The 25,232-nt window shown below is 60.6% G+C and overlaps 1 protein-coding gene across 1 annotated transcript; it reads right to left on the bottom strand.

Annotated features, from left to right (window-relative positions):
* Window positions 1–640: 640 nt before the first annotated feature.
* MAP1S (microtubule associated protein 1S) lies at window positions 641–24,652 on the bottom strand. The gene is made up of 7 exons (XM_074939730.1): window positions 24,548–24,652; window positions 16,250–16,351; window positions 9,863–9,945; window positions 9,350–9,490; window positions 4,825–8,182; window positions 3,647–3,864; window positions 641–2,721 (listed from the first exon to the last, which is right to left on the bottom strand). Exons 4-7 carry the CDS (start codon window positions 9,407–9,409, stop codon window positions 2,566–2,568), a joined length of 3,792 nt encoding a protein of 1,263 aa, XP_074795831.1. The 5' UTR covers window positions 9,410–9,490; window positions 9,863–9,945; window positions 16,250–16,351; window positions 24,548–24,652; the 3' UTR covers window positions 641–2,565.
* Window positions 24,653–25,232: the final 580 nt, after the last annotated feature.

Below are 25,232 nucleotides of genomic sequence, written 5' to 3'. Positions count from 1 at the left end.
CTTCCACCAGGGTCCAACCTGAAGGACCCAGCTTGATGTCCGCACATTCCAGGCTTTGCCCAGCGAGGGGAACTTGGTGATGTGAGAGCTGCACCCCCATAGCCTGAGGCAGGAATTTACATCAATGAAAACCAGTGCAAGAGTGTGTGAACAGCTGCAGCCTGCTGCACCAGTTTGAGTTCTCAGGCAGATCAGCCCCTGAACTTTCACTGGCCACCCCCAGGTCTTGCTCCAAGAACCCCCACAAACCCCACTGCCTCCCCCTCGTTGTGCATTTGGAACCAAGGCCGCCTGGCCCTGCTAGGCAGCCACAGAGCGCACGGCAATTTGTTGGGCTAGTGTTTCTTTAATGCTTGTTCAATACATTTACCAAACCATAACATCGTGTGTGCAACATTGTGGCGTGTGTGTGTCGGTGCCTAAAACTTCTAGCAAACCCACCCCCTGCCCCGGCCTGGGAGAAGTCACAAAGGGGTGGAGAAACAGGTGGTTACCACCCCCCACATTTTGAGCTATAAGAAGGTGGGGCAACCTCATGAGCTCCTTCCCTCACCTCCTCTTTAAAAACATCTTCTAGCTAAGAAAATATATAAAGCACTAAAAGGTGTAACATTCAATTCCCCTTTCCCCACCCACCCCCCCAAACATCTCCTAGACACATAGTACAATACAATCAAATGTAAAAAGGCCTCCAAGCCCAGCCAGGCGAGCACTGAGAACAGGATTAAACCCTTCTGCCATGGATACAAGAGGGGATGAAATCTGCAAGGAGCTGCAGAGCCCCCCTTCCCAGCAGCTCGCCTGGGGGGGCGCACTGGTGCCTCACAGTGGTAATCAGATAAATAAGAACCTTCTGTGTGTAGCAGTTTTGGTTTTTTTCTTCATTTAAAAAAAAATTTACAAAAAAAGGTAAGTTGCAAACTTACAAAACAGGTTAGTGTCACATTGTCTCCCCAAACTTGCTCTTCAAGATGAGTTAGAGAAAAAGATGCGAAAGCTGTGGAGAAGCTAAAACGTGGCTGGGGATTCAGGCCCCCCACAAGTTTCATGCCCAGTGGTGCCCCCTGAGATCTGCTTGGCCCACGCAGACGGCTGGGGTCAGCAGCAGGGACGCAGGGTACGGGAGACAGGAGCAGCAGGGTTTGCAGAAGGGGGATGTTAGCTGAAGTCGGGAGCACCCCCGGTCAGTTTTGACACAGGGATTGGAGAAGGGGAGGGGGGGCTGTTACAAGACAACTCCAATTCTCCTCCTCCCCAGGAGACATTCACACACCCCCTCCCCCCACGCCCAGGCCCTCTGCTCCCAGCGATCACACACAATTTCAAAAGGCCCGTGAAATTTGGCTTTAAAACATTTACAGCAACATTAGGGCTTCTGAGGTCCGCCATGGGGTGGGGCTGGGGTTGGGGTTGGGGTTGCCAGCCCAGCCACCCCCACCAGGCAAGGGAGACTGGGCTGGCATGGGAAAGCTCTAGCAGGGTGGGGTCACAGTTTCACACCCATGCAGGGAGAACCCACTCCATGCTCTACTGCTTTGGAAGGCAGGAAACCATCAGCCCAGTCCAGCCCCCCCCGCCCAAATTCAGCTTCCAACCTCCCTTAATCTGGGTCAGAGAGATCGTGTCTACCTGGGAACCTGGCATCTCTGTGGGGGCAACAGGACAATTGGGACTTTAGTTTTAAGGGGCACAAAAAGGAGACTAATAGCAGCTGGGGGAAGGGCAGTCAACTGGGATACAGCCCCCCCCCCACCACTATAGCAGCCCCCCTCCCTGGCACATGGTCATGCTGTCAGGGGCATCACTGGGGTGTATGACTCGCAGACTCGTTTCACTTGTGCCCTCAGCCAGAGGATGAGACTCCAACTGGCTGCCACACAACAGGGAAGCGACTGGATGCCACCAGCGATTGGAGCCCCAGTCCAGGCTGCCCTTAGGAGCCCTGGGGCGATGCTGCAGTGGGGTAGCCATTGCTGCATCACCTGACCAGTGTAAGGTACCTGACATCAGGGAGGGTAGACTGGTCCCGTTTCCATCACTGGGGTGGACGGAAGAGGGCCATGCCTGTCCCTACACAGAGGCTGTGGGGGCAGTGGCTGGGCTGGGGAGGGAGGCGAGGAACAGCTATCCTGTAGCACACCTCGGCCCCCAGCCACAGAACCTGCTCCCCACCTCTGCCAGCAGTGGGGATTACAGACCCTGCCAACCCACGATCCAGCCCCCCCCCCTCCACCTGTAGGGATACAGAGCAAGAGGCTGGGGCCTGTGTGCATGCAATAACCAGACGGTGAGTGGCTGTGGTGCACAGGATGGGAGAGGCAAGCGCTCAGTGTAACCCTTTCCAGTCCAGGGGAGATTCCCTCCCATCTTGCAGGAAGCTGGCCATGCAGAGCTCATTCCAATCTTACAGTGCCTCTTCCCAATCACCCATGGCCAAAGGGGCCTTGCCAAGCCCTCCCCCCTTCCAATCGGTTGCAATGTGTGATGACTGTGGGCAATCTCCCCTCTGCAAGGTCCAAAGCACCTGCTCCAAGTCTGGCTGGAAAGGGTTAACGTGGGCCGCCTTCAGAACTCCACTTTGCATGCTGGGAAGGTCTCGTCCTGCATGGCCACTGTACTGTTGCTGCCCAGCACTGTGATGCCCAGCTCCTGCTGGCGCTCGTGGGTTTCCTGGTACCATTCGTGCATCACCAGCGAATCAAAGGTTGGGATCAGGGTCACCTGAGGAGACCAATTTGAGAGTCACTCGGAGGCAGCAAGGTCTAGTGGGTCTGGCCCTGATGGAGCCAGGGCACCAGGGCTTCTATTTCTGCCACTTCCCTGCTGGGGGACCCTGGGCATGTCACATCTCTGCCTGTTTCCCCTCTCCCCCCCTTTGTCCCATCTGTTTCAGACCCCAGCTCCTTGCAGTGCATCTGTGCAGCACCCAGCCCACGGGGCTCTGATCTCAACTGGGGACGGGGCACTGCTGTGTTAAACACTCTGGTGGGGCAGACGGAGGCTGGAGCAAGGGGAGGTTCTGCCTCCCTCAAAATATGGACACAAACAGCCTCACCACATCTCCAGCTGCTTCTGCCCCAGCTCAAAGCCATCCTGCCCCAGCCGCCAACACTTGTGCCAAACAGGGACACTGAGGCACACCAGTGACCACCCCCCCCAGGTGAGGTCACAGAGTTAACAGTTCAAAGGTCAGGGCCCCTCCTGCCTCAGAAGAACCCAGCCGCCCCTGCTCCAAGCCATGGCTACATGGCCGAGCCCCCTACGTCGACATGCACAAGGCCGCGGCTTTTCCGCCAGCGTGGTACCGCCGCCTCCCCCACTGAGCCGTGCCAACAGACACAGCTGTGCCCCGAGTGTAGGGTGACCAGATGTCCTGATTTTATAGGGACAGTCCCTTTTTTGGGGTCTCTCTTATATAGGCTCCTATTAGGCCAGCAGCACCAACAGCCAGCTGGATGGCACAGCCCATGCAGTGGGGCAGCACTCCCGGCTCCCGCTCAAGGCAGAAACACTCCCTCCAAGAAGAGGGCTCGGGGTTGGAGCATGGGGCAGGGATATGGTTACCCGAGACCCCAACCAGGCCCCCCCGCAAGCCTGCCTGGCCATGCTCAGCGCTGCCCCCGGCTGCCGTCCTGCCAAGCCCCACCTGGACATCGCTCCCCCAGTGACGTTTGCCCGCCAGCAGCGCATCCAGGATGGGTCGCATGACGCCCTCTTTGACATGGTCGTCTCCGCTGATGACGTAGCAGAGGGAGCGGATCTGCCGGAAGAACTCCTCGTCCACTGTCCTGGCGCTCCAGGAGCCAGGGATGTAGGCCAGGTCCAAGTAGATCGGCAGCTCGGGGGGAGAAGGGGCCTTGGAGCCTGAAATTGCAAGACGGGGGACCTTTTAGACACAGGGGGCAGGGCCAGGGCTCCAGCAGGGAATGCCAGGTGGCCTGGTGCACGAGGGCCACACTACTGAAACATGATCAGTGATTTTGGGAACCTTGATTTCGGGCATCGCAGAAGGGCTCAATTTGTGCCCAGTGCTGAGCGCCAGCCCACAGTCTGGCCCTTCCAGGCATCTCCCGTTGGGACACCCAACAATGGCCAGTCACTTGACACATTTGATCCAGGATCCCAGGCTCTCTTGCACACCCACACCTGCTAGGGCACTTCCAGCACTGTCTCTTTATTGGAGTTTTAACTAGATTTTAAATCCAGCATCTCGCTCCCTTTGCTATTAGGGATGGTCACTCTCTGCATCTGGCTGAGCCTGGCTGTGCAGGGAATGGGTCACTAGCTCCCTGGGTCTGCAATGCAGCAAGGGGGGCTCCAGAAGCTTTGCAAGAGGCTCTTCTGGAATCCACACATCTGGGCCCTGAGTTACATGGGACTCGGGCTCACCAGCACGCAGGAACACCAGCCTTTTAGTTCCTACGCGCTGCAGGATTCCCCAGGATCCAGACAGCCCAGGCCAAGGCCCCCCCCCCCGCACTACCGTGCTCACATGCCTCAACTCAGCCCCGAAGGAGCCAACATCTGGAGCATGACCACCCAGTCTCTGTGGCACACCCCCCGGAGCCAGAGCAGCTCCCACCTGGCACATGCAAACTCTGGTGGTGCCATGGGCACCGACAGCAACACAGCTCATCCCACAGGCCAACACACACCCGCAGTGACTGCCCTGGGCTGCAAGGCCCCATATATCCTCCACCCCCCGAGCCAGCCAGTCCCCTCGGCCTGGGGCTGGGTTAGCATGGGAGTGACAGGCCCGGCTCCTGGCCTGGGATCAGCTGGACTCTACGCCCCATCCCCACTCAGTGTGACCGCGGCAGTTACCTGCGGGAGACGATCTGCCGGCTCCCGAGAGCGGCCTGGCCCCAGCACTGCGGCTCTTGAGCAATGCTCTGGTGTCCCCGCTGGCCCCGAGGCGTGGGCCCTTCTCCATGGGGGTGCCCTTGGCTGGGGGAAGCGTCCTGACCTTGTCTGCTGAGCCCATGGGGCCTCTGGCCTTGCTGCCCAGGGTCGAGTGTTTGGGGTTTTCGGCTTTCTGGGACATGGGAGCTGAGCCCAGGCGGGAGGGAGTCCTCTTCACCTTGCCAGCGGGCTCCTTCTTCCCTGTGCGGGCCTGCTCTGAGGGCACAGCCTCTGGATCCACCATGCAGATGCCAGGTTGGGCAGGAAGGGGGCAGGGGTCTTTCAGGGGGCCAGGAGGAGGGTCTCTGGCCCGGGCAGGGCCCCTGGCCAGGTGCTCTGACTCCTCGTCTGAGTCCAGCCCGCCGTCTGCCGTGATGGAGGGGCAGTCGTCAGTGGCAGGAGGGATGTCTGAGTCTGAGAGCGTGGGGAGGGACTCGCTCCCAGAGGTGGGGGGGGTCTCTGCGGCGTGAGGCGGCTGCAGCCGGCGGCCCTGGCTCCTCAGGCCTCTCCTCTGGGCCAGGGGCTTGGCCAGCTCCTGGGAGAGGTCGCTGTCATTAGACAGGTCCCGGGGGCTGACACTGAGGGAGGGGGGGCGCTCGGACTTAGGGTGCTCAAACTCGCAGGGCGACACCAGGCACAGGTCCACGTCGTGGGGAGAGTCGGAGCGGCGCCCGTGCCGGCGCAGCCCGTCCGCTCCGTCGCTGCCCAGCTGGGCGTGGTGGCAGGGCTGGATGGGCAGGGACAAGCCGCCTTTGCCCACCGAGGCGTCTGGCTCCGGGGTCAGCCCGCCCGCCTGCGGCCGGTTCAGCTCCTCTTGGGGCGACTCGCTCACCGGGGGCAGCACCTGCTCGAAGGAGACAGACAGCGACTCATCTACCTCGGTGGAGTGGGGGGAGCCCACCTCAGCCGGCAGTGAGGGGGTGGTGATGGTGGGCGAGACGTCAGGGAGCTCATCCTTGAAGGGGCTGAGGGACAGGCAGCCCGCCTGCTTCTCCTGGGAGGAATGACAGGAGTTGAACTGTTTGTTGTCGTTGGGGCCCGACGCCAGCTCCTCTACCATGACTGCGTTCTCCACCGGGGACTGGTGGAACGGGGTGTGCCTGGCACTGGCCGGCCCCGAGCTGGAGGGGGACATCATCTCCAGGGTCTTCTCCTCGGAGCTGCCGCACGGGTCCTCGGCGCCCTCCTGGCAGTGGTTGAGAAGCCCCGTGGGCGTCAGGTCGAAGTCCACACTGTGGTCGCTCTTGGGGGTCTTGGCGAGGGGGGAAGGGGGCCAGATGGCCTTGAGCGGGCTAGTCTCTAGGTACCGGAACCCCTGGGGGCTGTCCAGCTCCTCTGGGTCGAGGCCGTTCTCCTGGCAATCCGTGGGCCCCAGCCTGGCGCAGCCAGCTGGGCCCTCAGTGCCAGCACACTGCCCAGCCTCCCCGTTCTCCAGCAGGGATGGCTCCAGCTCGCTCTCCGCTGTGGTGATCCCCTCGTCTGTTGACTCCTCCTTCTGCCTGGCCTCAGTGCCCGCCCATGCCGCCTCCCGTGTCAGGGCCTCCAGGGACAGCGACTTGGAGCCTTCCGACCCACCAGCCTCAGGGCTCGGGGGCTTCTTGCCAGCTGCACCTGCCTCCTTGGCCGCTTTGGCCTTGGGCTTCTCCGGCTCCTTCTTGAGAGTGGATTTCTTAAGGCTCCCTGTCCTGAGGGCCAGCTTGCGGGGCTCCAGCCCAGGCAGCTTGCGGGCAGGCGGCTTTGCAGCCTTCCCCTCAGCCTTGCTCTCCTTGGCATCCTTCCGCAGCAGCTCGGCTTTCCCCTCCCTCTTCACGGCCTTCACCTCTTTCCTGCCATCCGCCTTCCCCTCGGCACCATCTTCCTTCTTCAGAGGCCTCTTCTCCTCCTTCCTCACCTCCTGGGGCAGGGACTCTTTCTTGGGCGGGGCCTTCTCCTTGCTCAGCTTCAGCCTCACATCCGGCTTGAGCTTCTCAGCTGAAGAGTCGAGCTTGGCTCTGGGCTCCTCGGCTCTCTCCTCCTCTGGCCTTGCCTTGGCCACCTCGCCTGGCCCTCTGGCCTTCTCCTTGGGCGCTGGCTTCACCTCCCTCTTCTCTGACTTGAGGGCTTTCTCCTTGGGAGCCGGGGGCCCGGCCTCCACCAGGCTCAGTCTGGAAGCAGACCGGAGGCTCTCCTTGGATGCCGACTTGAGGCTCTCCTTGCTTTCCGCCCTCTTTGGCGTGAGCTGCTTCTCGGGACGGGGAGCAGCCAGCGCCTTCAAGTCCTTCTCAGTGACCACCGGGTGTTTCAAAAACTCCAGGTGCTTCACCTTCTCCAGCCCCTCCAGGATCCTGCCCTGCGGGGTGCAGCCTGGGAACAGGACCCGGATGATCTTCTCCAAAGGACTGGCAGGATGCCAGACCAGCAGGGCACAGATGGAGGTCAGGCACTGCAAGGGCAGCTCCTGCTCGCTGGGGTGGCCGTTGCCGGACCAGTGCTGCAGCAGGAACTCCAGCTCCTTGCTGCCCTGCACCGGGTTCAGCACGTACATGTCCAGTCTGCCAACGCCCATCTTTTGGAACAGCACCGTGGGCCCCACCTTGGGGCCGCTGTCCCTGCAGAGTGGGTTGGGCCTGATCCCCAGCTTCTCCAGGTAGCGTAGAGTCAGGCTGGCTTCATCACAGCTCTTCAGCACCCTAGAGTTTCCCTCAATACCCTTCAGCTTCTCGGAGGCGTTGAGGAACATGACACCCAGCTCGGGGGAGATGAGGTTCTTCACCCAGTCCCCGTTGCTCTGGGAGCCCTGTGAGGAGGGGTCCTCCTCCAGCTCAGCAACCTTCCTCTGCAGCAGGCTGTTGACCCCCGGCAGGCTGTCCGTGCCGATGTGCGTCACCAGGATGGAGTCAATCCGGTCCAGGTGGCGCACCAGCTTCCAGAAGGAGGATTTGGGGTTGGAGCCCCCGTTCACCAGGACGTTGAACCCGTTGACAGCAAAGAAGGCTGTGTCCCCCCTCCCACCGGGGAAGACGTAGCAGCACGGCTTGGAGAGCTTCAGGAAGCCCACCATGGTCGGGGGCTCCAGCAGGTCGAAGGGGGACTGTGGCTCCAGGGACTCCGAGAGGTATTCCACGAACTCCTGCAGCCCCTCCATCTCCGGCAGCATGCAGCCTGGGTTGATCCGCAGCTCAATGAAGTCCTGGAGGTTGTACTGCTCCAGGCTGGAGTCCTGCCACTCCCCAAAGTCAGGGCAGCTGACGGTCAGGCTGGCCTTGGCCGAAGGGTCTGCAGAGCTCAGTATCTCCCCAACCTAGAGAGAGAGAACCCATGGTCAACGCCAGCACCTGGCTAAGTTCAGTGTAAAGCGACAGGCTGCTGAGTCATCCCTTGTCAGCCGATCCAGAGCTCCAGCCCGGCCATCCCAGGGGTTAGACAGACACTCCACCTCCGACCTGGACTTAGACACGAGTTCCCAGAGGGGTGAGGCCAGTCAGCAGCCACTGGACAGCCCCACCCTCCCCTCCTTCACCAGTACGGGGAAGGCCATCCCACAGCAGGCTTGGCTGTGACACCGCAGCGTCGCTGGGCTCAGCATCGTTTCCCTGTGGTCTGTGCTACCAGATTGTGCATGGGGGCGATCATCACTGCAAGCCCAGACTCTTCCCTTCGCATCCTGGGAACATGCCCCATGAGCGCCGAGGGCAGCAGCCCGTCTACCCTGCACCCGATCCTCCAGTTCCCACCCCTGCCACTTCCTAATTGAGCAGCCCTGGCTGCTGGTGTGATTCAGAGCGTACTCCTCTCCTTCCCCAGCAGGATGCTACTGCCGAGCAAGGCCACGTTTGCACAGAAGCGTGGGCCTGGGATGGGGAGCAGTTCCAGGGCTGCTGGAGAAGCAAAGCCTTGGCCACGCACGGCAAGGGGACCTGAGGTTGCCAGACTTCCAGCAAGACTGAAACTGCTGCTACGCCTGCTAGATGGTGGGGATGAAGAGGCCTCATATGGACAGTTCTGGATGCAGCACTGAGCAACAACCCAGCTCCATCAGCACCACTAGAGAGACGGACTCCGCCAGCCCCACGCCCTTCCCACAGGGCTTCCCTGCTGGTGCCTAGAGCTGCACATTCAGTCAGTTTACAGCCAGTCCAGCTGGGGCTCAGGATCCATGGGGCTAGTGAGAAAAAAGTGACTAGGGTCCAGAGGGGCCCACACTGGAGTCACCTTCACTGCCAGCAGCCATGTCAAGGTTCTGCAATGTTTCCTCCTGCAGCCAGAGGTGGAAAGACACACGAGCCCTGAGCCGGGAGAGAGAGACACGTCTGTCTCCGCATCAGACAGTAACGGGATTACCCAGGGCTCTCCCCCAGCCCCATTAGGAGCCAGAGCTGCCTGAAGGAAGGCGTTTCCTGGCCCAGAGCTCACGGCCACGAGGGTTAGCCACCAAGGGACGGATCACGGGCACGGTGCCAGGACACACCTCTTTGTCCGTGAAGATCTGGATGAAGTCCCGCAGAGAGAAGCAGCCTGTCTGCAGCATCAGCTCCCCGGTCTCCTCCACGCAGGGCCCGGCGAACACCAGCAGCTTGTGCTGGGACACGTCCGTGATCAGGTTCCGCAGCTGGGGACCGAGGGCTCGGGGGAGTGAGAATGGTTGAGTTCAGTTGTCCCCACCCACCCCCACCCCGCTCGGGCCTGCCACCCAGGCACACCGGCCTACACCAGCTCTAGGGGATCTTTGCTGCCACACAATGGAGCAGAGACCAAGCCCCCCGGGGGGGGGGGGTGTTTGGGCTGGGGAGGCAGCAGGCACCTGGCCTGATGGAGGGGGAAGGAGGACAGGATGTGAGAAGATCATGGAGTGGAATGCAACCCCTACACTCCATCCCTGCAGGGTGCTCTTGTGGCCAGTGGCCTGGCACCTCCTTGCCCCCCCACCCCCCCAAGATGGTAAGGGCCCCATTGGAACCCAGTTCCCTCCCCACCTGCTCACCTCATCGCACAGGGACTTATCCGAAGGGTTGAGCAGCACCAGTGTCTCCAGGACATCCCCCCGGTGGTGGAGGGTCCGCTGACCTGTCCGGGAACAAGAGGCCTTGGCGTTGAGACCAGCTCCCCTCCAGGTTTTGGCCCCCACCCCCTTCAGGGAAGGGCCAGGCTGGCCTGAGAGCTGCACAGAGGGTGGCTGCCCAGGGCACAACGAACTCATGGAATGGCGAGAGGCTGGGCAGCAAGGAGCCTCCAGACAGGAGCCTGGCAGCACGCCATGTAGCACTCAGCTGGCACGGTCTGCCCCATGTATGCAACCCATCCCAGAGCAGGGAACCCCAGGCAGCTCTTGGCTGACCCAAGAGGCTGTTCAGAGCGTGCACAGTTCACCTGTCTTCTGCACCACTGCTCCCCTCTGCAATGCCGCAGCACTGCCCCCCAGCACCTCTGGGACCCTGGGCAGGGAGAGCACATCCGGGTGGCGTTTCAGGGAGATGTCTGTGCCGGACAGTAGCCAAGGCTGGCTAAGGAGACAGCTGTCAGGCAGTGCAGTGCAGAGACAGCTGTCAGGCAGGGCGCAGGGAGGGGCAGAGGAAGGCTGGTCTTGGGGCTAAGGCCCTGGAGCCAAGAGATCTGGGTCCCTGGCTCTGCCACAGGCTCCGAGTAGCCTGCAGCAAGGTGCCAAGTCTGTGCCACAGTTTCTCCACCCAGGAAGCAGGGCGATCCAAGGCAGCCCCTGGAAGGGCGGTGGGCGAGTACGAGAGAATGGGGTACCCGCAGTTCCTGACGGAACACACCACAATCCCAGCTAAAGCTAGAGGTGCCAGACGGGACTGGCGCGCCGGCAGCTACCGCAGAACCCAGGTACGACGGGGAGTTTGCCCAGCACAAGCTCCGGCCATCCCCAGGCAAGACCAGTCATTCTGGCAGCAGGCAGCCTGCCCAGGCAGGGGACACAGGCCCATACACAGACCCCGCTGCTGCATGCCCCCTTCCCAGCCTCCCCCACCCCTTTCAGCCAGGCTGAGGCACGAGTTCAAGGCTGGAGGCACGGCCGCTGCAGGACCCCACTGGCCGGAAAGCAGAGCTGCGAGCCCGGATGCCATAAGAGGCCAGCAGATCTGCTGAGTCGAAGGATGAGACACCCCTCCCCCCCACACACACACTTCCTTCCCACTGCAGGGGGAAGGAAGGAAGTGGAGGGGCTGACTCAGCCCACAAGGGACCCCCCCGCCACCCCGTGCTCTGCCCCCGATATGGAAACAGCACAGGAGCCGGACAGGGATTGTTTTTAAGCTACGAACACAACCCTCTGGGCTCCCTTACCACTCCGGCTGGAATGGGAAACGTAGCAGCCTTGCTAAGTGGCCAGCTCTGCCAAGGCCCCATGGGTACCTCGGCCCCTTGCCCCCATTACTCTCAAGGCCCTGGGGGTCCACAGATGGGGGGAGGGAGGCCCTGGCCTGAAGAGCTAAAATGGAAAGCAGAAAGAACCCACATCTTACTGATGGAGCGGGGCTCGTGGAGGGGAAGTGACTGGCCAGGTCACCCAGGCATCAGCGGGAGAGCTGGGAACCACACAGACCCCCTGGGTAATTGACCATAGCAGCCACTCCAGCCTCCCTTCCCCCACTGGCCCCCGCCACCAGAAGATAGGCCAGGCCCAGAGCAGCTAGATGACTTGGCCCTGCCAGTCCACTGTAGGGTTGGGAACAGACCCTGGGAGCCCTCTCCTAGGCACACCTGAGCGATTCTCCCCTCCACGAGGAAGGTCATGGGCCAGCAGAGACCCAGGCCCACACGGGGCTGGCCCCTTGCAGCCCTAGCTGGAGGGCAGCATTATGGCCACTGGCGTTTCCTGCTCTGTGCCCGGACGATGCAGCCCCAGCTCAGGAAGGCCAAGGGGACAGAAGCTGCCTTCTGGAGGCCATCAGCACACCACCACCTCCTCCCTGCAGGCACTGGGGGGGGGGGGGCGCGCGGCAGACTCCACCTTTATTTGCTGGGGTTGTGGGGGTGGTCCAAGGCAGCACAAACTGCTCCCCCAGCCCCATTTTCCTTCCCAAGGGTAGAGCTGGGGCATGGAGCAATGCGTGTCCAGGGACCACTGAGTACTGCTTCTAAGCCCCTCCCAGCCAGCAGTTGCATGGGTCTCAGCTCACCCGACCTCCCAACCGGAGCAGAGACTCCCAAGAAGCCAGAGACCCAAGCTCTGTGCCCCCAGGCATGCAGTCGGGCACCATGCAAATGGCATCTAATGCAGACAGCTACACTGCCCTTCGCTAGAGGGCAGCAACGGGGCAGAGAAATGGCTCAGTGCAGAGGAAAGGAAAACAAGCAGGAAGCCCAGCCCTAGTGAACAGGGCCGGAGGCTCAACGGGCACGGCTCCTGCTCCTATGTCAGCTGGGAGCTGACGTTTAGTGCCCCAGGAAGGGAACCAAATTGGCTTTAACTCCACATGTGCAGCGTACTCCCAGAGCATGGAGGGAAGTGGTTCCATTGGGCTGCTAACAATCTGCTCTGCATGCCCCAGCTCATGGGGCTCCAGGCCCACGAAGGCCAATTTACGGTCCGGGGGCCAGGAAGATCTGAGGGACAATTAGGCCACAGGGCACCTCAGGGTGTTGGTGCCGGTGAGCTGAGTGGTTTACTGCAGCTCAGTCCCAGGAACGAAGAGAATTCACGAGCCTGCCAAGCACAGGCCTGTCGGGGGTTAAATTCTGCCTCCCTGAGCCAGCTGGCTGCTGGGCTGAGTGCCTTGGGGTCTGGAGGCCTGTACCCCACAGCACGGGGGAGCTGAGTCACTAAGGGCTGGCCTGGGACTCAAACCCACGTTCAATTCCCTGCGCTGCCAGAAACTGACCCTGGGCAAGTCACTGCCTCAGTTTCCCCATCTGTACAACCGGGGGGGGAGTGATGATTTCCCTGCCTCACAAGGGTGAGGGATGGGCCGAGGGGCTCAGACACAAGAAAGCTGGACCCATTTAAGCCAGCCCAGTATCATTAGAGCAGTCCAACCTCCCAGAGCCGACGCAGCTGTATCGGCGTGAAGGCATTTCACACCCCGCTAGCTATTCCCACACAAGAATGGTCTTAAACCTTCCTGGCATGTGGCACCTTTTAGCACCATCCCATTGTAATGGGGGCCACTGTCCATTTAGGGACGTCCCGTCCCAACCCAACCCACAGTTAAATCAGAACAAAAACGGTTCAGTCCAGGCCTGAGCAGGGCTGGAAGCTGCAGCCCCCCCGGAGTGGTCCATAGTCCCTTCCACCCTTGGCCTCCCCCAGAGCAAAGGCTGATCGAGCATCTGGACTGGGAACGGGACACCCCTTGCCACGCCCATGTCACAGGGCCACCGAGCAGCTGCTGGTAAGCAGCGATTCCGTTACTGCTGGTCAGTGCCGCCTCTGAACCAACAGCCTGGGGGTGAGCGGCTCCCTATCTGGTTACCAAGCCCCCGAGCCACCCAGCCCCTGTGCACAGAAGGGGCCTCTGAGTGCAGTCACCCTAGTTTCCAGAGAGCTCGTTTGGAAGAGCAAACAAACGAACCCTAAGGGAAGTACCCGGGGAGGCTGGTCTGGCCAGACTGGAGGAGCCAGCCGGAGACACCTGGGCAGGAGGGAGAGCAAGGCGAGCGCAGCGCTGGCTGCAGGGAGCCCATTTCACAGCCAGGGCACCCAGAAGGGATTTTAACCTCACGGCTTTGGGGTGTAAGCCAGCCCCTTAGACCTTGAGCAAGCCAGACACAGGCGGATGTGGGACACCAGCCCACAAGGGTATTTCTTCCACCTTCCTCAAACGCATCCAGGGCCAGCCGCTGCCAGAGACGGTCCCGAGGAAGGGCTCTGTGCAGGCGCCTGTATTCACAGCCCAGCTCTGTTACACGCAGGGCAGCCTGAGCTGGTCAGGAACGAAGGCATTTCTACTCTCCCATGGCCAGTCACTTCTGCAGAGAGGCCCGTAAAACCCTCAGCACACGAGTTCCAGCAAGGAGACCCTGCGCTGGGCTGCAGGCTGTCGGGACCCCTGTGCACGGCCCAGCCCCTCGGACGGGATCAGCGGCTCCTCCCAGACCGACAGCGAGGGAATGATGCCACACAGCGCTAGCCCACGAGCCTCCTCTCCCTGCGCCGCGGTCACGAGACAGCCACACCAGCAGGGAGCAGAGCCAGGGATCTCCTGGCAGCTGCCCCAGCCCCTTTCCCCTCCCAGCCAGCAGCTGCACGGGTCTCAGCTCACCCCACCTCCCAACTGGAGCACGTGCCACAGCCCAAGTAGATCACAAGGCAACAGATGAGCCCCGACACCAGGCCGGAGGCTGCAGCTCCCAGCCCCGACCTGCAGCGAGAGCCAGCAGCTCAGCAACTAGCTGCACAGAGCCGGCCTGTTCCCCGGCAGGGGAATTTACAGGACCGGGGATCAGACACGCGTCCAGCCCCAGCAGCAGCCCGGGGCGGTGGGGACAACAGTGCTGATGGAGCAACCCTAGGCTCTCCCCAGGCTGGACGCGTGGAACACGGCAGTGTACGTGCTGGTCTCTCGCTCTCCGGCACCCCATTGGTAGCCAAGGCTGGGGGAGGGTTTTACCCATAGCAGCAGCACCAGCTGGCGCCCAGTGTTTGAACCCAGCCCAACCGGTGCCTCTGCTCTCCCCGTGCCACAGGAGAGGGATGCTACCAGCACGGGAGGCTCTTTAAGCTCCTTGGGGAAGGGGCGCTGTTCTGTCTGTACAGCGCCTAGCACCCCCCGCAACAGCCATGCTTCTCCCCACTCTGGAGCACAAGGTCTGGCTTCACCTCAGCCAGCCTCCGGGGGTTACGCTAGGAAAGCACAGCCAGGCCAACGTCCTGCTCCACCCACTGGGGTCCTCGAGCTCTTCAGCTCCCCTGGAAAGGGGATAGTCCGCAGGACCCAGCTATGCCTGACAAGCAACAGGGAGCTCAGACCCTCATGCAAGAAGCTCCCTTCCTTGGATGCCTTAGAGAAAGGCATAGGGGAAGCAGTACCAAAGTGGGTTAACCCCACACAGTGGAGCAGCAGGGACCCCCCCACCCCCACCCCAACACTTGTGTCTAGGCACAGATGTGGTGAACCAGCGGTTCCCCCCCTACAAGATGAGCAGAGGAGTATCTTGATACAGCATGGTTTTGACTTGGAGTCAAGACATCCCACTGCGAGCGAGTTAGACAGAACAAGCCCGTCCCTCCATCTGGGAGGGCCGGCCCTGAGTCTAGGCACTGCAGCTGGAGGCGGTGGGGCGGCGCAGCCAGAAGCCAGCCTGGGCGTGACAAGGCCTCACTGGAAGGCGCGTGGAGAGGGCCGCCGGCCCATCCTCCCAGCCCGGGAACCCCTCTGCGAGCCGCTCCCCAGGAAGAATGAGCGCGTTTGTCTGCTTGGAGGGGCCAGGACAGAGGCATCAGCTGAGGGAGAGCACACGCAAGCAACTCGGCACAAAAGCAGCTTTGTAGCCCTGGCTAAATGTTTGCCCAACCCAGCAAAACACCATCAGGAGAGGACAAGGTCTGGGTCTGCAGCTGACAGGCAGCCCCCGGAGCGACCCCTCCCCACACAGCAGGAAGGACTGCGCTGCCTCCGTGTCTATTTCCAACTCCCTGGGCAGCCTGGCCTGAGATACAGATTGCAACACGAATTAAACACCCAGATCCAGGCCGGGCATGCGTGGAATGGGTCACACGAGGTTTCTGCTGATGCCGAGCAGAACACGAGCTCCCAGACGCTGCGTCTGCTGCTGGATGTGTCCGGGCACACGTTGCCATCTGCTCCTGGTGGGCGTAGACAACATGGATCCGAGTGTCATACAACCCCACCCTCCCATCGCAGCCCCCCAGAAACCGGAGCAAAGGGGACCAGCCCTATGCACCCCCTGCCTCACAGGGAGCAGTCAGGAATTGAGATGCTCAGATATTGGGGGCACTGGAGTACCCCAGACAGGTTATTTCCAGTGCTGCTTCCACAGCAGGGTGGGTGTTTGTGAAACCCACCCCCAGCTCACGGCAGGGCCCGCTCGGAGCAGAGCTGCTGCCTCACTCCAGCAACGTTCAGACAGTCAGTTGGGTTTGCAATAGATTCCCCCCGACACCAGAGCAGGGCGAGTTCTGGGCCAAGCAGCCTGGAGAGCTCCTTTAAATACTCCAGGGATGAGTGAATTCCCAGGGTGCAGGGACAGGACAGTCCCTGGAAATTCACACTGTGGAGTACCCACCTGAAAGCAGCAATGTGCAGACAGGGGACCATCTCCAGCAAGGTGCCAAGCCCACTACAGCTGGGCTGCTGTTCCCGGCAGAGGGCTGGGCCCCTCACAGCCTCCTCGGGGACTGCACAGCTGGGAAGGTGGAGACAGGAGAGGCCTGGCAGATCGCCCTTACCTTTCACGATGCTGGAGAAAGTGGCCGAGTGCCGGGACACAAACAGCTTCAGCTGCTCGTCCAGGTTGCAGGAGGCAAGGTCGATGTCCCAGCAGCGGATCCCTGGGGGGGGGGGGGGAAGAGAACAATCAGCACCCACAGTTCTCAAAGGGGTGCAGAGCCCACCCCACCCCAACGCTGCCAGGAGAGGCACAAGGCTCACAGAGACCAGCCACCGCTGGGATTCCCAGGGGCTGCTCTTGGCTGTGACACTAGCCCCGGCTGGGCAAATAACTTCACCCGCAGCGGCTTCTGCCTCCCTGCCCACCCATGGAACGAGGCCAGCTGCCTTGGCACAGGGGTGAGCAATCGGTCTGCTCCGAGGGCTTCATCCCTGGGGAATGCAAGCACTGGGGACCCTGCGCGAACTTGGCTACAGGGGACAGGGAGAGGACATGCCTGGCTGGCAGGGCAGATTCCTCTCCAGCAGCACGGACAGCAAGTCCTGGGGAGAAGGCAGGACCTACGGGACATCCTGGGCTATCAAACGGGTCAGCCCCCAGCCATCCCCTACTGAGCCATTTAAGGAAGAGCTTTCCCAGCCCCTGGAGCAGACCCCTAGAGGGCCCCCTTTGCCCAGGCAGCTGCAAGGCCAGGACAAGCCACGGAAGGGGAACCAGGACCAGCAGAACTGCCCCAGGTGAGGAATATGCTGCGGGGGAATGGGTCAGCAGGGAGCCACCTAGCAGTGGGTCTGCTCTTGCTCTCCTCTTGCATGTGGGGGGAGGATCAGTTACCAGCCAGGTAAGTCAGGGGAACCAAGCCCCCCTGCCAGGGTCTTTAATCCCTGGCACGGCACCGTCTTGCGGAACAATCCGGATCAGGCAGAAAGGGCTGAAAAGCAGCCGCAGGCCCCTGCGACAGCCTCCGCCAGAAGGGCACGCTGCACCCAGCCCCATCCGGAGAGAATCCTGCCGCCTTACAGGGACCTTCGTGCCCCACGCCGGGGGAATGGTGCCCTACTCAGCTAGCAGCCTGAGGAGCAGGGATGGGAGCTCTGCCCAGGGGTCGCTGGCCCCTCATGGCAAGTTACAGGGAATACACAAAATGGACCAGAGGGAAGAGCATGTGACCCTGCACTGTAAGCCCTCAGGGTCACACGAGCCGCTCGCACCCAAGGTGGGTGTTACTCCCGCTCGGGGACACAGCTGAGGGCCAGGTTACAGCACACGCAATAGAACGACCCTGCCCTGCACACAGAGCCCTCCCCACCGCCATGCAGGGGGGGAAGGGGTTATGCAGACACGCGCTGGACAATACGATGCACTTGCCATCACTTCTGCAAGAGCAGGAGGGGGAGATAAAGTGACTAGAAGCCGCAGCCCCTGTGCTAGGCCTGCCCCCAAGGGTTGATCAGAGGGAGTGGCACTAAAGGCTTGTGCTGACTCCCCCCTGCCGCCGTCCTCATTCCCACAGGCAAGCATAAGCGTTCCCAGGCAGGGCCCACAACTCGTCTGGCTAGTGTCCAGCCCTGCAGGCGTGGCCTATAAACGTGAGCAGCTTTTAGGAGACCAGAGAGTTCCTTCAATAAAACGCAGCATGATCCGGGCGCCCTGACAGCTCCACGCAGCTGCCCCAGCCCAGGGCACAAGCTGCTGCCACTGGCCCCCCATTGCTGGAAGCTCCTCAGGTTCCTCAGCCTCCCTCTCGCCTGGCAGGGCGTGTCCTGGGACAGACAAGTCTGGGGGCCTACGAACAGCCACAGGGAGGAATGGGCTTCCGGCTCTCGCAACAGGCCGTTTCCCTCTGCCACTTGGCCAGTGAAAGGGCAAAGCGCCGGCAGATACCCGCAGGGGCCGGGCTAGTGAGAGCCGCTCCCAGCCTCACGAGGGAGAGATCAGCGCAGCGCAAAGGTAGCAGGAGCCCCCCCATGCCAATCGAGGGAGCGTCGAGTCAAGTGCTGCCCTGAACCCTTGCCAGAGAGAGAAGGGACCTGTGTCCAGCAACGGGCAACCCAGCAAGCCTGGCCTTTGGAGCAACAGCTACTAAGGCTGTCCTGGTGTAACGGGGCTGTGTCGATGCTCTGCAGCAAGGAACACGGATCCCGACTCCCGTTCAGCCAAAGGCAGGTTGGACCGAACAGGCCAGTGCTGTGCCACCCGACCCTGCCTCAGCGTCCTGAGAACCCAGGCCTTAAACACGAGTCCAGTCGCTCTGCTGAGGGTCTGAGCCGCTCCCCTCCTTAGTAAGTGAGGGAGTCGGAGGCTGCCGTGCTGCAGCTGACAGAGGAGGAATTGCCCAGTCACGCATGGCCCCCCAGACTGCTGCAGTCCCAGTCCACAAGGCAGCTGCACGGCCTGTGCCTGCGGGAGCTTTTGCCTCCAGCCTCTGCAGAACCTGTCTGGCAGAAAAGAGGTAGTGAGCAAAGGCACTTCTACCTTCCCTCCCACCACCACAAGACTACCGGGCTGGCTGGCGCAAGACACAGCCTCTTCCATGTCTGCACAGACTGCCCCTCTAGTCCAGCCCAGGGCGCCTCTCGCCCCCTACCTGCAGCTGCCACAGTGCAATTCCCAGACCGACTCTTCCTCGCAACCCAGAACTAGACACATGAGGAACAAGGGTGGCCCAAATGCCATGCAGCCCGACCAACCAGCTCCAGCTGCGTTCCAGGCTAGGAGTCAGTTTCGTGGCCTTCTTCCAGAGTGACGGTCCCTCAGTTTCCTTCCTGGGGGTCACGGGTTCAGACCCTGGCCCAGATGAGTAGCAGCTCAGTCATTACCAGGTGCTGTTTGGTGGCCCCCATGGGAGTTCAGTTGCTCACAGGCAAGCTCCCCAGGGACAGCTGTTCACATCACAGCACCCTTGGCCCGTTCAGCCCTTGGTCTCTGCCACCAAACAGGAGCCCCCCTTGCCTCTAGTGCTGGCCCTTGCCAAGCAGGGCTACGGTGTGCTGGCAGGGCAGTTTAGGGAAGCTGGCACAGCACCAGCTGTGGCTAAGTAAAGCTCAGTGACGATGGCTGTCACTTCACCTGCATTTGGAGTCACTGACTAGTCCCCGCTCACATGCACTGACTGGGTTAACATGGGTCTCTTGCAACGAATTCAAGTCACATCCTGCTGCAAAGCAGGGTCACTCTGCAACTGGCTCCCACACCTCCTTCAAGCAGAGTCTGGAGGCCAGGCGCCACACAGCTGGGCTCTGTGCTGTTCTGCACCTCAGCATTTACCAACCCATCCGACCTGCCCATCTCTTCTCCCCAGCTCCTTACTGCACGGAGACTTACTGGAACTGCTCTGATCTCCTGCACAAGGCAGCAGAGCCAGGCTGCCTCATTCAGCACCTGCGATGGAGGAGGCCCCTTGGGGGCACAATACGAGGACGGCCCTGCCTTTCCCAATGAGAGCCTACGCTGCCGAGACCTGCGCAAGCCGGGGATGACCCAGCTGCATTGCATTCTGCCTCCTCGGCCACCCATTCCAAGCAGAGAACTTGCTGGGGCAGCGTCCGGCCCAAAACTCACACCGCAATGGGGAGAGTGTTTTGCTGCTAGTGAACTCAGCCAGCATGCTAGGAAACGCCCCGACAGACTGTAGCAACAGCCCAACGGGGCAGGAACTATCGCCACCTCGGCTGTACACAACACTTGACTACAATCCCTTTGTGGCTCGCTTCCTGTTTGGTGTCAGGGGAGAGGCCTGCATGACAGGGCAGCGTGTCAGCCGGAGGCTGAGCTCATCACGGGGCCTGGAAAACAGAAAGCAACATCCATAGCAAGCCAGATAAGAACAGAGCCAGTGCTAATAGTGTCACCCAGGCTTTTAAGTAACTTAAGAGGCTTCCCCTACGTTTGCATTAGAGCTGCTGGGTGACTGCCCGCCAGGCCAAAAGAGGGACAGCTGGACCACCGGCACAGTACGCAATGCTAGCTAGGAGTGGTATCAGTGTGCTTGCAACAGAGGAGAGATCCGGAGTCTGCCCCCAACCCCGTCCCTGCTACTTTTGTCCATGGAACTGAGTCTCGAGGCTTGTAAATAGTCTCCGGTAAAATCATCAACCCTATTACACTGAAGGGAAACTGAGGCATGGATGTCCAGTGACATGCACTTGGATGTGAAGGTCAGTTCCTGGCGAAGCCAGCAATACAGCCCAGGGGTCCCAACTCCCAGACTCCTGCTCTAAGCAGAGTCCCCCCACCCCTCCAGTGTGGGAACAGAACCCACTGGGATGACTGCTGAGTGAGGACAGGTCTGGCTGCCGGGGGGAGGGGAAAAAGAATCTGCCATTACATGACGACGACCATACCAGGTCAGACCAAAGGTCCATCTAGCCCAGTAGCCTGTCTTCCGATAGTGGCCAATGCCAGGTGTCCCAGAGGGAATGAACAGAACAGGGAATCAAGTGATCCATCCAGTCACCCGCTCCCAGCTTCTGGCCAACAGAGGCTAGGGACACCATCCCTGCCCAGCTTGGCTAATAGCCATTGATGGACTGATCCGCCATGCATTTATCTCGCTCTTTTTTGAACCCTGTTGCTCCCGCTCGGGTAGGGGACAGGACACCAGCAGAGGAAGAGCCCATGGCAATTTGGACAGTTCTGAGGTGTGGGTCAGATGCAGGGTGACTAGGGCCCCCGGAGCAGCATGGTGGGGAGACTAGGTCCCAGTAGGCTGCCCCGTAGACAAAGGGGGACCTGATAACATATCTGGAGACAGCTACGGGCTGTTACAAAGAAGATGGTGATCAACTGTGCGCCACGTCCACTGAAGGTAGGATGGGAAGTAATGAGCTTCATCTGCAGCAAAGGAGACGTAGGTTAGATATTAGGAAAGACTCTTTAAGCCTATTCCAGAGCTTAATTATCCTTAGAGTTGATTAGGCCCATAGAGTCAGAGCATCTATGACATTTGCCACATTTCCTAGATGCCGGGACCGGTGACACAAGCCGATGCCCCAGCTGACCCCCAGCCCCGGCTGAGTAACATCCTTCTCCAATTCAGGTTTGAAAATGAAAGGTCAGAAGGGGTCACAGCCCAACTCCCTTCAGTCACTGGCTCCAGAACACTCACGGTGAGTCAGCTCGAAGACACCAGGATCAGATCCCCCTGCTGTCCACAGACAGCTTTATCCCAGGGCTCAGAACTCCTGACCCTCATCAAGCGGCTCCTCAGGGAAAGGAAGCCAACCGCTTACTGCGGATCTGCATTTACTGCATCTATATATATTTAGATATATAGTCCCCCTCGGGCAGCCTCCCCAGAGAGTTCAATGAACCTTGGTTTATAGCTGCACGCTCCCTGCCCTAAAGGGCTGGTGGAAATCTTCACAATTAGACTTCTGCCCCCTTCCTTACAGGCATCCATTTTTAAGCATCCATGGCCCTCTGAGTCAGCACCAGGTGAAATGAACAGAGCAGCTCACTCCTCAGCTGCTGCTTCAAGCTCCCTTAGACGTCACATGCTGTTGGTTTCTTTGCAGACATAACTGCCTGAGGCTTTGGGGTTCAGTCTTGGCTCTCCATGCACCCCCACTAGCCCTTCACAGCTTCCTCACCCGCTGGGGAGGACAGAGCCACTCCGCAGGTCTGGCTGGGACATTCCTGCCTCATACGGGATGTTAACGGAGGTGGGTCAGGAGCGTCTTTAAAGGCAGCACCAAAGACATGCCTTCAGGTTCCCACCATATTACAGGTTCCTTGACGTTCACCACTTAAGACAGGTGCACGCTTGCTTCCCCTGGAGGCACGCACCTTGCAGGAGTGACTCAGCCGCGCCGGCCTCAGCCAGACAGAAGAGCATTCCCTCCGGCTGCGAGCGCAGCCGCCTTCCCGGGCTGCTCTGCAAGAGGCGGCACGTACAGCCATCAGCTGCGTTAGAAGCTGCGTTCCAAAAGCCAGCGACAGTCACTGCGTGTCTCTGCGCTCTGCCGCCCCAGCTACCAGACGCCCTTGTACAGCAGCCATCTGTTCATTCCTGTCCCACGCTGGCCAGTCACACTAGCCAACTGGGCTCCTCTCCCCACCCCAGGAGAGTGGGTTTGATCCCTGCGGCCATAATGCTTCAGGAATTCTAACCCCAGCTCAGCAACAAAACACAAATCCCAGGCCCCTGTGCGGGGATTACAGAGAAGCAGCCTGTTTCACTCCCGTCATGTCAAGTCCCTGGGAAGCAGGCTCCTGAGTTGTGATTTACAAACCGGCTTAGCGGGCAGGCCTCTTGCCCATCGCATGAGCCACCTAGACAGCAAATGAGGAAAAATACCGATTGATTCATTCCCCCACCATCCCCCAAGTCTGTGGAACGAACGGTTAACGATCCTTCCAACCAAAGGGAGATGGTGCAAGATTAGGGCATTAGAAGCGATGGGGGGGAAAAAGATGCAGAGTTGCACAAACCTTGCTCAACGTAACTGTTTTGGCCTTCTCAGGCTGCTTCCTCAGTTCATGCATGGTAGATATATATATTTTTTTAATGATCACTTCCAAATTTGTGCCCCCTTCCCAGCCTTGAAAGCACCTTCCGCAGAAGGAGACACTAACTCTCACCCTGCTCCCAGCACTTCAAGTCCCCAGCATTTAATACAAAAAGAAAAGGAGTACTAGTGGCACCTTAGAGACTAACCGATTTATTTGAGCATAAGCTTTCATGAGCTACAGCTCACTTCACTGGATGCATTCATTGGAATGCATAATGCATCCGATGAAGTGAGCTGTAGCTCACGAAAGCTTATGCTCAAATAAATCGGTTAGTCTCTAAGGTGCCACTAGTACTCCTTTTCTTTTTGCGAATACAGACTAACACGGCTGCTACTCTGAAACCTAGCATTAACACAGTTTATGTCAGTGCCATGCTAAGAACGCAGAACCCCCGCAGCCAGCCAGTTCCAAGACTGGAATTCCCTGACTCTCAGACATCCCGTTCCAGGCGAAGGTTTTAATCGCCGGTTCGTTAACAGTAAATGCAGGTCCACAGCAAGTCCTTGGAGGAAGCCATGAAGCAGGTTTAATTATAAGTCATCCCTTCCTAGTTTCAGCTGGCAGTTTCCTCAATCCATGCTGGCCCACTATAGCAGAACACACCCGACAGACCAGAGCTCCAGATCACTTCCCGATGCCAGACAAGCTTCTCCAGGCAGACGGCTCCCGAGGCCCAGTGTGGGCCAGCTGCCCCATCCATCATGTCTGATACTCCCCCGCCCCGCTCTAATTTCTTGAGTTGAAAACAGGTCCCAGCCCATCCCAGCGTTAACAAAGCAACCCCCAACCTTTGTCCTTTGCTGCTACGCTCAGCACCACAGGCCTCCATGCATAGGGTGCTGAGGTGAAAGTCTAGAGGGGGAAATGGGATGGAATTATACATATGCGCTAAGCAATAAAAGCATGCAGAATTCACGCAGTTGGGGACAGACCTGCTATCACCCCCACCCATGTTAAAAGCACCATGAACTGCCCCCCCATAGGAGAGATTCCCTTTAAACATAAGCAATAATCGGGGGGGGCGGGAAGGGGGGAGAGGAGGGCTGCACTAGACCACCACAACTGGACTTTGCATACCTATCCCCCACCTAGTCTGAAGTATCAATGCCCCCCCCCCGACCATGCAACTCAGCAAGGAAAGGAGACGAGGTGCTGCAATGAATCGAGGAGCACTACACCCACACACAGGGCACGGCTACATCTGGGGGTGTTGCACCTTGCAAGTACGTAAACCAAATGCAAAGGGGGAACTGCCCCAGTGCATCAATGCACACAGAACAGCACAAAATGCAGCAGGGCAAGTGTAAGATCCGGGCCACGCTGCTCAGGGGGGTGGGAAGCAGGGCCACCCACCAGCGCATAAAACAGCACCCCACCGGAGAGCCCTTGCGGAATTAGGGCATGGGGCACCAACGCGGACAAGAGCAGCAGAGGAATGCTGCATGGTGCACGAGTGCGGCCTTATACCCTGGCGCATGGGGGAGCCCCAGGAAAGCAGGGGTGGGGGGTGCCCTGGACACAGGGGCTGCGCGCACCGGTGCAAAGGGAGCCCCGGGAAAGCAGGGGGTGCCCTGGACACAGGAGCTGCGCGCACCGGTGCAAAGGGAGCCCCGGGAAAGCAGGGGCGGGGGGTGCCCTGGACACAGGGGCTGCGCGCACCGGTGCAAAGGGAGCCCCGGGAAAGCAGGGGCGGGGGGGTGCCCTGGACACAGGAGCTGCGCGCACCGGTGCACTGGGTACAAGCAGGACAATGAATGGGGCCCGCGGCGCCTCGGCCCGTGCTGCCTGGGGGCTGCAGCGGCGCCCGGCCGGGGGTGCTCGGCGCTGCGCGGGCCCGGCTCACCTCTCTCCAGCGCGGCCAGCACGGCGCCCAGCAGGCCGGGCCGGTGGCAGCCGCCGCCCACGATCACCAGCAGCGAGTAGCGGCGGGGCCCGCGGGGGGGTGGTGGTGGCGGCGGCTCCCCCCCCCGGCTCGCGCGCTCCGCGGCTCCCGCCGCCGCCATCTTCCGGCCCGGGCTCCAGCACGACGTGGGGCGGCTGGCCCCGCCCCTCCCCGCTTTTACGTCGCCGCGGCGAAAGCCCCGCCCCGCTGATATCATCGCCGGCCAATCAGGGGGCACGGAGAGGGGCCAGGCTGGGCGGGGCTCTTAAAGGGGCCGGGCACTAGGAGGGGACAATGGGGGTGGGGGGTGTCAGAGGGGGAAGACCAGGGACCAAAGTGGGTGGGGCTGGGGGCAGCATAGATTGGGGGCTGGGGGGCTTCAGGGCTTGGGGGACCTGGGGGGTATTGGGGTTGGGGGGTACCGGGGTCTCGGATATTGGGGATGGGGCATCAGCACTGGGGGGCATCCGGCCTGGGGGTATCGGGGCTGGGGGCATTGGGGGTGGGGGTATCCGGCCTGGGGGTATCGGAGGTGGGGGCATCGGAGGTGGGGGCATCCGGCCTGGGGGCATCGGGGCTGGGGGTATCTGGCCTGGGGGCATCGGAGGTGGGGGTATCTGGCCTGGGGGTATCGGAGGTGGGGGCA

This window comes from Natator depressus, chromosome 25 (assembly GCF_965152275.1).
Source record: "Natator depressus isolate rNatDep1 chromosome 25, rNatDep2.hap1, whole genome shotgun sequence".
Taxonomy (NCBI): Eukaryota; Metazoa; Chordata; order Testudines; family Cheloniidae; genus Natator; species Natator depressus.
Note: the sequence above shows the minus strand (reverse complement) of the source record. Positions and strands in the feature narration are given on the sequence as shown.

What these genes read in the sequence shown, in the direction of transcription:
- MAP1S (XM_074939730.1), bottom strand. Translation starts at nt 9,409, where the DNA reads ATGCTGCAGACAGGCTGCTTCTCTCTGCGGGACTTCATCCAGATCTTC. An exon ending in CGGCAGATCGTCTCCCGCAG is followed by an intron (nt 3,865 to 4,824) that starts GTAACTGCCGCG and finishes TTGCAATTTCAG; the next exon opens with GCTCCAAGGCCCCTTCTCCC. An exon ending in ACTGGGGGAGCGATGTCCAG is followed by an intron (nt 2,722 to 3,646) that starts GTGGGGCTTGGC and finishes TGGTCTCCTCAG; the next exon opens with GTGACCCTGATCCCAACCTT.